Source organism: Bombus flavifrons, chromosome 12 (assembly GCF_040668555.2).
Source record: "Bombus flavifrons isolate JBK064 chromosome 12, iyBomFlav1_principal, whole genome shotgun sequence".
Lineage (NCBI taxonomy): Eukaryota > Metazoa > Arthropoda > Insecta > Hymenoptera > Apidae > Bombus > Bombus flavifrons.
In genome coordinates, this window is record NC_138453.1 from 2,794,066 (window position 1) to 2,809,116 (window position 15,051).

The following is a 15,051-nucleotide window of genomic DNA, read 5'->3' on the forward strand; positions in this document are numbered from 1 at the left end:
ATTAAAGCTAAGTCTAAGAGAAAATCTACCGGTAGCTCGCGATAGAGAGGATATCTGTGTAAAGAAAAGCATCAAGATCAACTAAAAAATCAAAATCATATGCTATTCCTATTGTAAAAACGAAACAGATTGGCAAGACATGCGATGGCGGCAGTGTTATGCAATGCTAGTAGTTAATAGCAGCGTACGGTTATGTTACGACAGGCTCGTCGTTTGTTCGCTACGCGCTCGGCGCGCTTGCAGTTTGAATACTAGAAAGTATCGTGTCTTTATAAAATTAGCAAAGCATTAAGCAATACATATGTATATATATCGATTCTTTCGATAATTTTTTGCCCCACTATTGCTTTCTTGAAAAACTACTCTTCCTTGACCATAAATACCTTAAAGTAGCTTTTGCGGATTTCTAATACATCTATTTCTTCGTCATGAAACAAACGTTTCATAAAGATCAGGAATTGAATGAAATTGATGAATTCTTGATAAAGGAGCAGAATATCAATTAGTGAGATGTTTTCATTGTCTAAATCTTAAATGTTGTTAGGATTAACTTTTGTAAATTAGACATTAATCTTCACATAGTATTGATATGTGCTGAAGAAAGTCGCTATGAAAGCGTTTTTAATCTTGACCTCCGTATTCCGGTTCCCAGACCATTGTGTGGCAATATATTTACACTGCAAAGGATTCGTACAGTTAAAATAGAGAATCGTTATGTGTATTTTTCCATGTTATATAAAACATGTTGAAATTTCATTAGCATTATAATGATATATTATATCAGACATAACTTGAATTTAAAAATATATATGTGTAATGGTGTAATATTTTTGAAAATCAGGCGATCGATTCGTGAAAACTCAAGAATCGATTTTCTAAGTCTTCTTCCGTATCTCCTAAAAACTCTCTGCTTCTAATCTCTCTTCTCTTTCTCCTTCTAACTCTTAACTTGCCTTTCTTCTTCTTTGTTCAATCTTCGCTTCTTGAAATTCTGTTTTATTCTCTCTCCTACGTCCCCGTCCTTCTCTATTTATATTGTTCGACCGACTCCCAGTAAACACAGGGAAAGTGAACCCGTTGGTTGGTGTTCTAAATTCTATAGAATTTACATATATATATTAGAAATATATATTACAATTACAAGATATTTACTGCAAATTCATATTTCGTGAAAAGTCGGTAAATAGTATGAATAATTACCTGAAGCATGTAATAGGTGTCAAATATGAAATAATACTGAGTACTATGAGTACCTACTGAATATTCAGACTTATTGTAAATGATTGCCTGTTTAAATTCTTTTGTCCTGTCTGCAAAATGTATACTTATACTAAATACCTTTATGCAATTATAACTACATTATACATTTTCAGAATCGTTTATTCTCCAATATAATCGTGACAATTGGCTGCCGTATCAATTTCAAAATGTTTTATATAACATACATAATAGGTCGAGAAAAAGTGTCGACAAGTATACGAATAATTTTGTGACCCACTGTAGTTAATAATGAGAACAAATTGTCAGTACAAGGTGTATAAAAAGTAGGTATAAAAACCACCGTAGCATGATTCTGCATAATTCTGCACCTCTGGATCGATGGACATTTGTAAAAAATAGTTCGTGCAAACCTAATCTTGGACATGATTTTTAAAATCAACATTTTTTTATTGCAACAAATTTATTTTATAAGGTTATTAACATGATCAAAGTTATTAACAAAAGTTTCAAAGGAACCAGAGGTCGCAAGTGACTTCATCTCCCGGAAAAGAATATTAAAGTTTTAATAATTCTTAGACTGGCTTTATTCATAATATGTTTATATTTCACATTTAATGAGGAAGTAGCGTACTATTTACAAAGCAACAGGAAATTAGAGATTAGCTCGTAAAATATATAAGAATATTGATCATAAATTAATATTGCGACGTCTGACTGCAGGTCGACCCTGCATGAATTAAAGAAGAACAGATTGTACAAATGAAAATCAATCACATGATAGATCCAACTAGTATGGTATTCGACGGAGTTTCTGATATTGAATGCTACATAAGTTGTAACACGATTCACACTTTTTCGAGCGTGTAATATTTACGGATGGAGGTAGTTTCTCAAATTGCAGTATCCTCGATCGACAAAATGCCAGGATTTGAGCTTACAGAAATCAACATGCAACGGTTGAGAGATTTAACCCAGGACAATTTACCATAAATGTATGGACAGGAACTGTCCGAAACTATATTCATGTCCCTATGTTTTCGCCTCTATAACATTGATAACAAGTGAAACCTAATTGCGATTTTTACACTCTCATTTTATAATGTCATCTTCTAAACAAATTACGTGAAATTATACCACAGCAGAGTCATCACTTCCTCTATTTTATGCACAATGATCCTCCACTTCACAACAGCCCACCGATACCCCAACGAAAAGTTTTTGAACGAAAGTTTCGATCACTGTAGATAGGATGCCAACGTGGAGGGTAGCACTTACTTGGCACGGCAGGTCTTCTTATCGCGATAGCAAACGTTATCGATATTAAGAAACCGCACGGGTCTGCAGGCGGTCACCATCTTGGTATGGAGACCCCGTTACTCAGGGCAGGGTTATAGAATCATCGTTAGCCTGGTGCCGATGTACGAATTGATGGTGCCACCTGTACGTACAAGTTACGATACGTAGCATTAAACGAGTACCCGGAACTTGTCGTGCCATCTGGGGACTATTGCTAGTCACGACAGTTAGGTATTCGAGCACCGAATAGGAGCTGGGCGCATACTACGGTGTATCGAGAGCCATGTGATAAGCTGCATTGTTAAGAGTATTTATTCTCTTCACTCTTTGTTATTGGCCTATCGCCCCTTTTAGTTTAAGATTGGGAGAGTAGGTCTATTCCAATCACAAGAGTTAATTACATGGAATTAGCTGGAATGGGAGGAATTTACTAAGCGAAAGTTCCCAACAAAATGGTGGTTTGCGAAGTTTCGTTCTCGAGACGCCATGTTGTTGTACGGGTCAGTATGTTTCCAGGCGCGGTGTTCGTTATCCACTTGCAACCTCGAGTAGAGGTCGCCACATTACGGACCTCTTGTTTGTTGACAGAAGTAGAGTCTGCTTTAATTGAGTTCCACCGTTGTTGAGCCGTTACTTTGGAGATGTTTTTGGGTATTTCTGAAATTTTCTCGCGGTTCAAATCTATTTTAAATAATGGCTTACAGTAGCAGCTATCTATTTGCCAAGTCACGTTTCAAGAAAAAATCTGAAAGCACGGGAAATTACATTGGAACCCTGAGAAAGTCAGCCTGATATAGTCGGCTGCCTGAAAGTTCCATTTTGATATTTCATTTATAAAGGCGGCAAGCGCGGTTTTCTCTTAAATTTTTTGGTTGATTGGAAACATTGTCGAAGATGAAAACATAGTTTAATGATGCATATACAGAAAGAGCTTCCTATTGGCTATACGTGGCAGTAGGATATATTTGAAAGTCTTGGATGCTACGAGCGATGCTCTGTTCTTATCGCCAAGTTACTGGACTCTTCTAGGGGATCGTCACACTTTTATTTCGTGAAGTGAGAGGAGCCGGGTCACTGTTGTGCAATGTTGCTGCGGTATAAGCGTGAAGATTTCCCCTACAGGTGTAGAGCTTGTACCCTGGGTGATCTTCGACGCGTTGATTTCGTGATTTAGCTTTCTATTGTGGTATTTAGCCTGTTCCACGGACAGGGTTAGGGTTGTGGCTCGTATTTGCCTTTAGATATATCGCGATGAAATAAGGGAATACAGGGCCAAGGACCGCACGTATTGACGGACTTGAGAAGACTCACTTGGACTGATTGGTAACGAATTTGGCTACGTTTTAAGGACACGACATTGGTATAACTCAATTATGACAAACGCGGCTCTGTCCCTGGACAATGCTGCCTTTTCTTTTTTGATAAGATAATTATGCATAACACACATAAGAGTATTAAGGTTACGGCACAGGGGGTTTCGGAGCCCCCAGGCCCCGTCGGTGTTTTGCGTGGTGTTCTACATTCCACCCGACGGTCATCCTGCGACTGGCCAAACGACGAGAGGAGGCTGGGTACCGTGGTCCCCTCTCGTTTGGTAAATGCGACCAGGGACCAGAGTTTTGAAGATAGCTAGAGCGAAGTTGGAGGAGGCAAAGAAAGGCGTAGAAGAACAATAAAGAAAAGGGCGTCAGGTACTCGCCCCCTACCTCGAAGAAGAATACGAAACTTCTCGAATTTGTATGACATTCGAGAAGTGGTGAAGGGAAAAGAACTCGGCAGCCTAGAAGTAAGCGGCAATGACGGAGGGATAGCGCCGAGTATTGTCACCGTCATCACCGTCAAGGAGGGGTATATGGCTCCGGCAGTGGAGGAAAACTCCTTTGTAACTTGGTTGAGTATAACTGGGAAAGCTCGGTTAGCAAAGCCATCGACGAGGAGGTCAGCACATCCGAAGGAGAGGTTTCCGTATCGGATAGTAGCTGTTACAGTACTCGGATGGTAAACAGAAATAGGCGTTAAAAGGAGCCGTTTATCAAATCGGCGCTGAAGAAGCAAAAGAGTACAACGAGCGCGGAACAAAACAAAGAAGACTGTGTGATAGTCAGGATCAGTGAATGGCATCATTAAGGGGTCTTTCTGAATATGAAAGATATTGTGGAGAGACTTCATTTACTTTCCAAAAAGGACCCAAAGATCAGAAAGTTAGCCGACTCGTTCAATAGTAAAAAGAACAGCGACTGGGAGAGACTGGATAAACAAATGAACAAGAAGGGATGCAAAGTTAGGCGACAGGTGGGAAGGCCCGGAGAGGTTAATGTCTCTACGCAAATTTCCCCTCCGACGGATTAGATCGGGAAAAGAAACGGCGACTTGAGAAACAAGATGCCTGTCGAACTGAGCAACAAGAGAAAAACCGTGCCATCGCTCGAGGATAGGAAGGTTGACAGGAAGAAAAGGGCAAAGAGAGAGGATAACTCGTACGCGGGGGTATGTAAGAAGAGAGAAAAGGGCGACGGGGAAGCTAGGGATAAAGAATCTAACGACTCTGGAGATGAGTGGATCGTCCAGACGAGTAGGAGAGAAAGAAGACGTGAGAGAAAGAAGAGTATTAACGAGGGAAGGAGGCCACCGGCTAACGAAGGCCGGAGAGAAAAGTTGACGAGAACTCGAAACAGATCTGAGGCCCTCTTAGTGTAAGTCCGGGAGAGTGAGGAATAGCTTCAGGCGTACAAGGAGCTTATGGTAGCGAAGGAGGCGCTGTGCGAGAGTACGGACGTCAGACGCGCTAAGAGCGGGGGTATCCTCGTGTAATTGAAAGTGGGAGTTAAAGGGGACGACACTGCCTTCAAAATAAAGGAGTCAAGAGGGGGCAAGGTCCTTGTTTACCTTCTGCAGAGTAGGGCATCGGTGGAAATTGGGGACATCGACACGCTGGAAACTAGGGATGGCCTGAGACAGGATATCGATAATGGGCTGAAGATTAAGAATGCCAACGAGGTCGAAGTTAAATAGTTGAGAACGGCACCGTGAGGCACGCAGACGGCGATTGCTGTGGTGCCGGCATCTTATATCACCGGCAAAAATGGGCACATGAAGGTAAGAACTGGCCTCACTATAGCCGCAATGCGGGTCCTCCTAAAGGTAGTGTGATACTTTTAAGCTCCACGAGATTGGGCAGACTTCTAATAAGTGCACGCTGATCAGTCCTGGCAAATGCGGCGTGAGGAACCACACGATCGCAAACTGCGGCAACGATCCAGGGTGTGCGATGTGTAATAAGGGGTCTGAGACACGGACTAGACACGTTACAGGGTCGTCAGCGTGCATCACGTATAGGAAACTGTTTAAAGAAGGGACCGCCAGAGGACAGACACCCTGAAAATATTGCAGATCAACCTTAATAGAAGTAAACTCGCACAGGACCTGATGCAGTAGTTTGCCTGGGAGCGTCTAGTCGACGTCGTGATTATCTCAGAACCTAATCGACAGCTCCCCTTCTAGTATAATGATACGAGGGGGACGCGTCCATCTGGGACACAAGGTTCAATAGCCTCCACCCCAGCGAAGATACGCTGGCTGAAGAGGAGCGATATGTCGGAATCAAGATCGGGGAAGCGTACTGCGTGAGTGGATACTGCTCACCAAACGTCAGTCTGAACATCTCTGACGAATACCAGGAGAAACATACCCATAGGGGAAGCCATGAGGAGATATAAGAACGTTATCATCTCAGGTGACTTTAATGCTACATCAATGTCATGGGATGGTACCAAGACTGGGAAAAGGGGAAGGATGCTGTCGGAGGTTCAAGATAGGAACCACCTTACAGGAAAGTACCAGGAGGAGTTTCCTAGATATTATGGGCGTTAGTGGGAGCCTCCTTAAGAGACATAAACGGATTATAGCGCCTCAGATCACAGGTACGTGTTATATGAATTCAAGGGATTGGTTATGCCCAAGAGTAGGGCATAACCATAGTGCCTGAGATGTTTATAAAGAACTTTGACGATATGAAAGTTAATTTTTTGGAGCTCGGACAGGAAAATCAGGAGGACTCCCTGCAGAGGATTACAGAGAAAACCTGCGAAGTATCGCACAAGAAAGTCTTTCGCCCCAGGGGAGCAGGAACCCGAACTACTGGTGGAAAAGAAGAGACCCTCAAGAAGAGGAGATTAGCACAGAAAGCTAGACTAAGAAGCGAGGAGTGCGCCGAACAAATGAGTTTGAGTTATAAGAAAAGCAGGAAAGAGCTCAGGCTAGCCATCTTCAGGAGTAAGAGGTTGGCCTAGAAGGAGTTCACGGCCACTCTCGACCGGGATCAGCGAGGCTTCCGTAGGAGGAAAAGTACCATCGATGCCAATTCGCACGTCAGCAAGTTTGTCGATACGTGCAGGAAGAAGGACCTAATTTGCATAATGATGTGCATCGATGTTAAGAATGCTTTCAACACGTTGTGATGGGAGGTCATTTATTGAGGCGAGGCGTAGGAGTCTCTCTTATAAATTGACGAGGGGAACTACCTGAAGGACCGAGTTGTAGAGAGAAAGATCTTTGCGGGAGTTCCCCAGGCCTCAATGGTGGACCCGTTATTGTGGAACATAGTTTACGATGGCCTGTTGGCCAGATTTGACAATCGAACTAATTTAATTTAAGAGCCATTGCTTTTGCGGACGACCTTGTTATAGTGGTGGGCCTGAATAAAAAGGAGAGTGTGAGGAGCGCTCTGAATCTCCACACGAGAACGATCATCAGCTGGTGTGAGAATTCGAGTCTACAGATAGCAATGGAGAAGACCGAAATTTTATTATTGACGAGGATGAGAGTTCCTAAGATCTTTAATGTCACAGTTGCAGGTAAGACACTGACCACACGGGAGTTCCGGAAATTTTGTGGGATGGTGATGATGTCCAGGAAAGCCCAGGAAATCGCAAATAATCGGGCTAGTAGGAGAAGGGGAAATGTGACTGCGAGAAGCAACTACTGAAGAGAATGCCATGAGCTTAATTATACAAGAAGTCGATGCGCCGTGGGGTCTCGCCGAAATATGCTTATTTAGCGGTTCCGGCGAGACTCTTCGCTATTACGATGGCTTCGGACGAGAATGGGTTTTCAGTGGGTATGGCGTTGCCATCTGCCGAGCCCCACATAACCTGGTGACGCGGGCCACTGGGCATGCGTAATGCATTTTCCCCTCCACGCGAGAAAAGAAAAGAAAAGATAGGATGCCAACGTGCTCCTCACGAGAAGAGCAGGTTTCAATACATGAGATCTGAATGTTTTTCTTTGAGAGAAGTAATTGTTTATAGTTCGAATAAACAGATCGTATCCGTTGAACAGTTATAACATCCGATTCAATGTGGTTTTTACCATACAAAGCAATACGTAATCTTGGGAGGGGGGATTTGACGGAAATGTAGAAATGCGAGTTCAGGAACAGGAAGAGAGGAAGGGGATAAAAGGAAGGAAGAAAGGAAGATGTAGAATATACAGGGTACATCCGAATAACATGTATAAGCGGGCGCGAAGTTATTCCTTATGAAAAAAATAAAAATAAAATGTACAATAGAATCTTTTCATTTAAAGTTTAGTTTTCGAGAAAATCGAGTTTGAGAATTTATCAAACATACTAGAACATGGCTAATTACTGACTGAATATGAGTAAACAATCAATGGTATGATAGAAGCGAAAGTATGTAAAAAATATATAATAAAACTTTTCCATTTAAGGCTCTATTTTCAAAAAAGTAAAGTTCGAACATGTTTAAATAAGAATCGATCTAGTACTTACATGTGTATGATTAATTCGTTAATTGATGTGGGTTTGGGGTTGATAATTAATCGATTCACACAGATTCGATTTTCTCCAGTAGGTATATTTCTTCGCCTCGTACAACACGTCTTAACTCACAGAATATACTTGGTCAATTAACACGTGGTCGACTTCTAAGACAAAAGAGCGTCGCTAGAAGTCGTACCAACTTAGCTTGTAGTAACTAGCGATCATACCAACCTAACTTTTCTCAACACTCCCCTTTGATCGTAGTTTCTACAAGCCCCATAGCTTTGGTGAAATACTGAGTCTTAACTTTATTTAAACCTTTGGTGAGAATGTCGGCGACATTCTCAGGACTAGGTATATATGTATAATCTAATATCTCCTTCGACTCGCAGTTCTTAACATAAAAGTAACGCACTTGGACATGTTTAGAGCTTTCGGCAACTACTTCATCCTTTGACCATGAAATAGCCCCGATATTAACACAGAAAATTTTGCAAGGGCGAGGGTAATAAGACAATTGACCCAACTCCCTTAAAACTAAGGAAATCCATATGGATAGTTTCCCTTGCTGCCTCCTGCATCACCACGAACTCCGCACGCACGTCGATTGAGCTATGATTGGTTGTTTCTTAGACAACGAGGATATTGCACCACCAGCGAGTATGAAAGCATACCCGCTCCTGGATTTCCTATCTACCGTACAGCCCGTAAAATCCGAATTGCAGAACACCTTCAAAGGTTGTCCTGTGCTTTGGTATACTAGCCTTAAGTCTTTGGTTTTCAACAGGTACTTGAAGATCCGCCTCATTGCTTTCCAATCGGATACAGTCGGATTTGCACATCTTTGGCTTAATTTTCCTATTGCACATGCGACATCAGGGCGACTAGCAGTTGCGGTATACATTATATGCCCCACAGCTTGTTCGTACAACTTATTATCGAAGGGCTCATCACACTCAATGTCGAAACCGGCTTCACATTCCTTCGCCACACGGTGTCGACACCCCAACCTCATGAGTAATGTCAAACAGATCCAGCATTTGACCTATCTGTACGGATTGATCAAATACAACAGTGGTACTGTTTGGCTTACTCAGGTGGATGGATAAAAATTGAGTGTCTGTACCTAGCATCCTAACGTCTAATTTGTCCTTAATTCTAGTCTTAAACACTTCAACCCAATCCTTCGTATCAAATACAAGAATGTCATCCACATACACAGCTACAATCAGATCTTTGGACGCATTTACATACACACACGGATCACTCATACATGGGTTCAGACTCATACCTTTCAAGATACTATTTATGTACCTAAACCACATTCTCCCAGTTTGCTTCAGTCCATACAGGCTCTTTTTAAGTTTGCACACAAATTGAGTTCTGTCTTTTCCTGGAACTTAAAAAATTCTGGTTGCTCCATGCATATATCCTCATCCAGAGGATTGTTGAGATATACACATTCCACATCAATATGCTCGTAAACCCACTCATTCTTCGCACACAAAGCAAGCAGAATTTTTAGAATTCTGCGTTTCACTATTGGACTGAAGGTTTCTGAGTAATCTACTCCAGGTCTCTGCCAGAATCCCCGAGCTACAAGTCTGGCCTTATACCTATCAGGATCTCTCTTTATCACAAGCACCCACTTACAGTCTATAACGTTTCTATTTAAGGACCTTTGCACAATGTCCCACACATCTTTATTTTTTAGATTGTCTAACTCCTTCATTATTGCATCAGTCCACCTTTGAGCATCTGGCCCCCTCAGGGGTTCGTACACATTCACAGGCATACACATGCTTTGAGCTTTACAAACGATCGCAGTATGAGCACAACTATCACATGTCTTTGGTTTGTGTAATCTTGCCGACCTCCTGGGCACAATCGGTACACTCACAGCCTCCCCCGGATTATTCTCACTCGCTAAATTGTCTATGAAGTAGTCAGTCCCCCCTTCATTGTTTTCGCCATCGCTTTGTGTTTCGACGTCAGTCTGGCCAACTCCCCTTCCAAGTTTAAACTCTTCTACATTCCATATCCATTCTGAGGATCTCCTTTTTATGTTGCTCGTTTCCAACTTAACACTCTTGTATGGAAACGTGTTCTCCTCGAACCTGACAGGACAGGATATTATCACTTTCTTGGTCTTCGGCAGGTAAATCCTATAGCCCTTGACCTGTCTGTCGTATCCTACAAATATCCCCTCATCTGCCTTGCTATCGAATTTTCCTCCGCTTGGACTTCTCAGGTACCAGACTCTGCACCCAAATACTCTCAGTCTGTTGATCTGCCCTTGGATGTCATTTGTCCTTGGATGCCCATTTTGCTCAGGGTTTCTAGGGACGGTCTTCCTGTGTAAGATGCCTTTCTCTTTCAGATAGTTTTCAAAGTTTTCCCCTGTGTAGTCACCTCTGTTATCAGTTTGGAGAGCACTTATTTGGACTGGTGTAAAGCATCCACTTCTACCTGGTATTCTTCGAAGCACTTAAGTACTTCACTCTTCCTACTGATGATCCTAACGTACATGAAACGAGAGAAATCATCAATGAAAGTCACAAAATAATTACCTCCGTCCAGCGACTTGCATTGAGTTCTGCCATTAATGTCGCTGTGAACAATCTCTAAGGGGCGCTGACACATGTGGTGAGCTGTCCTCGGAAATGGTACTTTGGTCATCTTTCCTTTCACGCAGACTCCGCATAGTTCCTCATGTTTCCTCAAGTCCTCTTTCACACTGCTTACAGGGATTTTCCTCATCGCATTTCCATGCAAGTGACCTAACCTCTCATGCCATGATACGACACTTTTGTAAGCCTTCGCTTCAATGACCTCAATGTTTTCGTCATCCTTCTCAGGTCTCTCCTGATCGTTCTCCACGGAAACGTTTGCTATATGCCCTTCAGATGGTATTGTATTATCTAGGTAGTACACATTGTCTGTTGAGAAATGTTAAGTTGGTATGATCGCTGGTTACTACAAACTAAGTTGGTACGACTTCTAACGACGCTCTTTTGTCTTAGAAGTCGTCCACGTTGTTCTATTGACTTGAAGACTCCTGTGTGGTAAGACGTGTTATAAGACTGAACTGTTAGACTAAATATATTGGATAAAACGAATCTGAGTGAATCGTTATTTTATAAACCCAAAACCTTATTAAATAACAGGTTATGGGCCCAGGGCAGTAAACTGCGGGGAAAAAAGTTATTATTTTTGAGTTTTTTTGTGTTTTACGAGATAATCCGAGAAGAGACCACGCCATGGCCGATCACGACAGACTAAGTGATGTGGACAGCGATATGAAGCCGGTCCTAAAAAGTGACAATTACGAGTATTGGAAGACAATGACGGAAGCCTCGCTGGTTTTCCTGGGTTGCTGGGAGGCAATAGAACCAGGATTTACGGCAGCGCAAAAGCTGGACCCAGAATGCATGAGGAAGGACAGCATGGCACGTGCGTATCTTTTCCGACATGTTCGCCCCGAATTTATCGGAGATATTAAGTCCTTGAAGACAGCGAGGGATTGCTGGAAGGCGCTGGAGGATGTCCATGGGAGGTCCACGTCGATGGACACTGTCCTATACATACGAGAACTGGGTACTATGGAAAAAACCCCCGATATGAAGATCGGAAAATATTGCGGTAAGATACACGATCTATGTGAAAAAATTTCCAACGCAGGTCTAAGAATCGATGATCACGTGATGGCGTGCTTCATCTTAGCCGGCCTCGTGTCGGACCCAAACTACGCGACATACCTGAGGACGGTAAGGCTCGATAAGAATCTAACATCGAGGGCCGTGAAGTCCGATCTCCTACTTGAGGAAAGGAGAATGGAAGCGGCTATGGGTCCATCCGAAAGGAATAGTGCAATGGCGGCTTGCAGGCAATCGCAGACCAAGCCCCAACAAGGTCAAGATGGCGCTAAGAAGAAGCAGAAAAACCCAAAAGATAAAAAATGCTACAAATGTGGAAAACGAGGCCACATATCGTACAACTGCCAAGAGGGAAAGGAAGACAAGGAAGGGAAAGACCCAGAAAACAAGGTGGAAGATAAACCGAGATCCAAGGGACTTATCTCCACACTGGCTTTATCATCTATCAACCACGTGGAAAGGGATAGGATCAGCTATCTCGACTCGGGAGCCTCAAACCATATGACTCCGGATAGATATCGGTTCGTGGACTTCGAGCCTGCGGCCGGACAGATTCGGATTGGTAAGGGGTACCTGGAAGTCAAAGGAAAAGGCACGATCGTCGTGAAGATGACCAAGGCTTGCGGCGGGTGGAGTCTATCCTTGTCGAACGCCCTGTGGGTACCCGATTTAGATGTAAATCTAATATCGATCAGGCAATTGGCAGTGAAAGGCGTCACCACTGTATGTACGAAGGATGAGGCCGTCGGCACACATGATGATGGGGACATGGTATTCAACTTTTGAGTTTCAACCTTTGGGTAGGAGACAACGTGTACTACCTAGAGACAATACCACCTGAGAGGCATGCAGCAAACGTCTCCATGGGGAACGATCAAGAAGAGCCTGGAAATGACAATGACCACGCCGAGATTATTGAAGCTAAGGCGTACAAAGGTATCGTATCATGGCATGAGAGGTTAGGTCATCTACATGGGAATGCGATGAGAAAAATCCCTGTAAGGAGCGTGAAGGAGGATTCTAGGATGCACGAGGAACCATGCGGGGTCTGCGTGAAAGGGAAAATGACGAGAGTACCTTTTCCGAAGACCGCCCACCACATGTGTCGGCGTCCTTTAGAAATAATTCACAGCGATATTAGTGGCAGAACACAATGCAAGTCGCTGGGCGGAGGTAATTATTTCGTAACGTTCATAGATGATTTTTCCCGTTTCACGCACGTCAGGATCATCAGTAAGAAGAATGAAGTACTCAAGTGTTTCAAGGAGTACCAGGCGGAGGTGGAGGCCTTACATCAATATAAGATAAGTGCACTTCAAACAGATAACGGGGGTGAGTACACTGGAGAAAACTTTGAGAACTACCTAAAGGAGAAAGGTATCTTACACAGGAAAACTGTTCCTAAAACCCTGAACAAAATGGGGTCTCCGAACGAGCGAACAGAACTCTGGTCGAGATGTCCAGATGTTTACTCATCCAATCTGGACTCCCTGACTATCTGTGGGGGGAGGCTGTGAACACGGCATGCCACATAAGGAACCTATGCCCATCCGCTGCCATCGGAGACAAGATCCCACTGGAATTATGGAGGGGTAAGAGATGTGACCTCCAAGGGGAGATAAACAGACTGCGAGTGTTTGGATGCAGAGTCTGGTATCTAAAGAGTCCAAGCGGAGGAAAATTCGAGAGCAGAGCGGATGAGGGGATATTTGTGGGATATGACAGACAGGTCAAGGGTTATAGGATTTACCTACCGAAGACCCAAAAGGTGATAATATCCTGTCACGTCAGATTCGAAGAGAACACGTTCCCCTACAAGAGCGCTAAGGTGGAAACGAACCATATAAAGGATAAGTCCTCGGAATGGATATGGGATGTAGAAACCTTTGAACATAGGGGAGAAGCCGGTCAAGCTGACGTCGAGACACAGAGTGACGGAGAAAACGACGAAGGGGAAGCCGACTACTTTATGGATAGTTTAACGTGTGAGGACGATCCAGTGGATACTGTGAGTGTACCGTTTGTGCCTAGGAGGTCGGCAAGGCTACACAAGCCAAGAACATGTGATTGTTGTGCTCGCACTGCGATTGTTTGTAAATCTCAGAACATGTGTGTACCTGTGAATGTGCATGAAGCCCTGAGAGGGCCAGACGCTCAAAAGTGGACTGATGCAATAAAAAAGGAACTAGACAATCTAAAAAGTAAGGATGTGTGGGACATCGTGCAAAGACCCTTAGATAAAAACGTTATAGACTGTAAGTGGGTGCTTGCGATAAAGAGAGACCCTGATAGATATGAGGCTAGGTTAGTAGCTCGGGGATTCTGGAAGAGGCCTGGAGTAGATTATTCAGAAACCTTTAGTCCGATAGTAAAACGCAGAACTCTAAGAATTCTGCTTGCTCTATGTGCGGAGAATGAGTGGGTTTACGAGCACATCGATGTGGAATGTGCATATCTCAACAGCCCTCTGGATGAGGATATATACATGGAGCAACCAGAACTCTTTAGAGTTCCAGGCAAAGACAAAACTAAATTTGTGTGTAAGCTCAAAAGGAGCCTGTATGGACTAAAACAAGCTGGAAGAATGTGGTTTAGGCACATCAATAGCATTTTAAGGGGTATGAGTCTGAGCCCATGCGTGAGTGACCCATGTGTGTATGTGGATGCGTCAAAAAGGTTGATTGTAGCTGTGTATGTGGACGACATCCTTGTGTTTGGGACGAATGAGTGGATTGAGATATTCAAAACTAGGTTTAAGGACAAACTAGATGTTAGAATGCTAGGTGTAGACACTCAATTTCTGTCCATCCACCTGAGTAAGCCAAACAGCACCACGGTAGTATTCGATCAATCTGTACAGATAGGTCAAATACTGGATCTGTTTGACATTACTCACGAGGCTGGGGTGGTGGGAGTGTCGACACCGCTAGCTAGGGAATGTGAGGCTGGTTTTGATATTGAACGCGATGAGCCTTTCGACAGCAAATTATATGAACAAGCTGTGGGGCACATTATGTATGTCGCTACTGTAAGTCGTCCTGATGTTGCGTGTGCAATAGGAAAATTGAGCCAAAGATGCGCGAACCCGACTATATCCGA

General features: G+C 43.3%; 1 protein-coding gene across 1 annotated transcript; it reads left to right on the plus strand.

Annotated features, from left to right (window-relative positions):
- The first annotated feature begins 11,556 nt into the window (after positions 1 to 11,556).
- Positions 11,557 to 12,738, plus strand: LOC138185728 (uncharacterized). Its single transcript, XM_069124891.1, has one exon. The coding sequence runs from the start codon at positions 11,557 to 11,559 to the stop codon at positions 12,736 to 12,738; it is 1,182 nt and encodes a 393-aa protein (XP_068980992.1).
- The last annotated feature ends 2,313 nt before the right edge of the window (positions 12,739 to 15,051 follow it).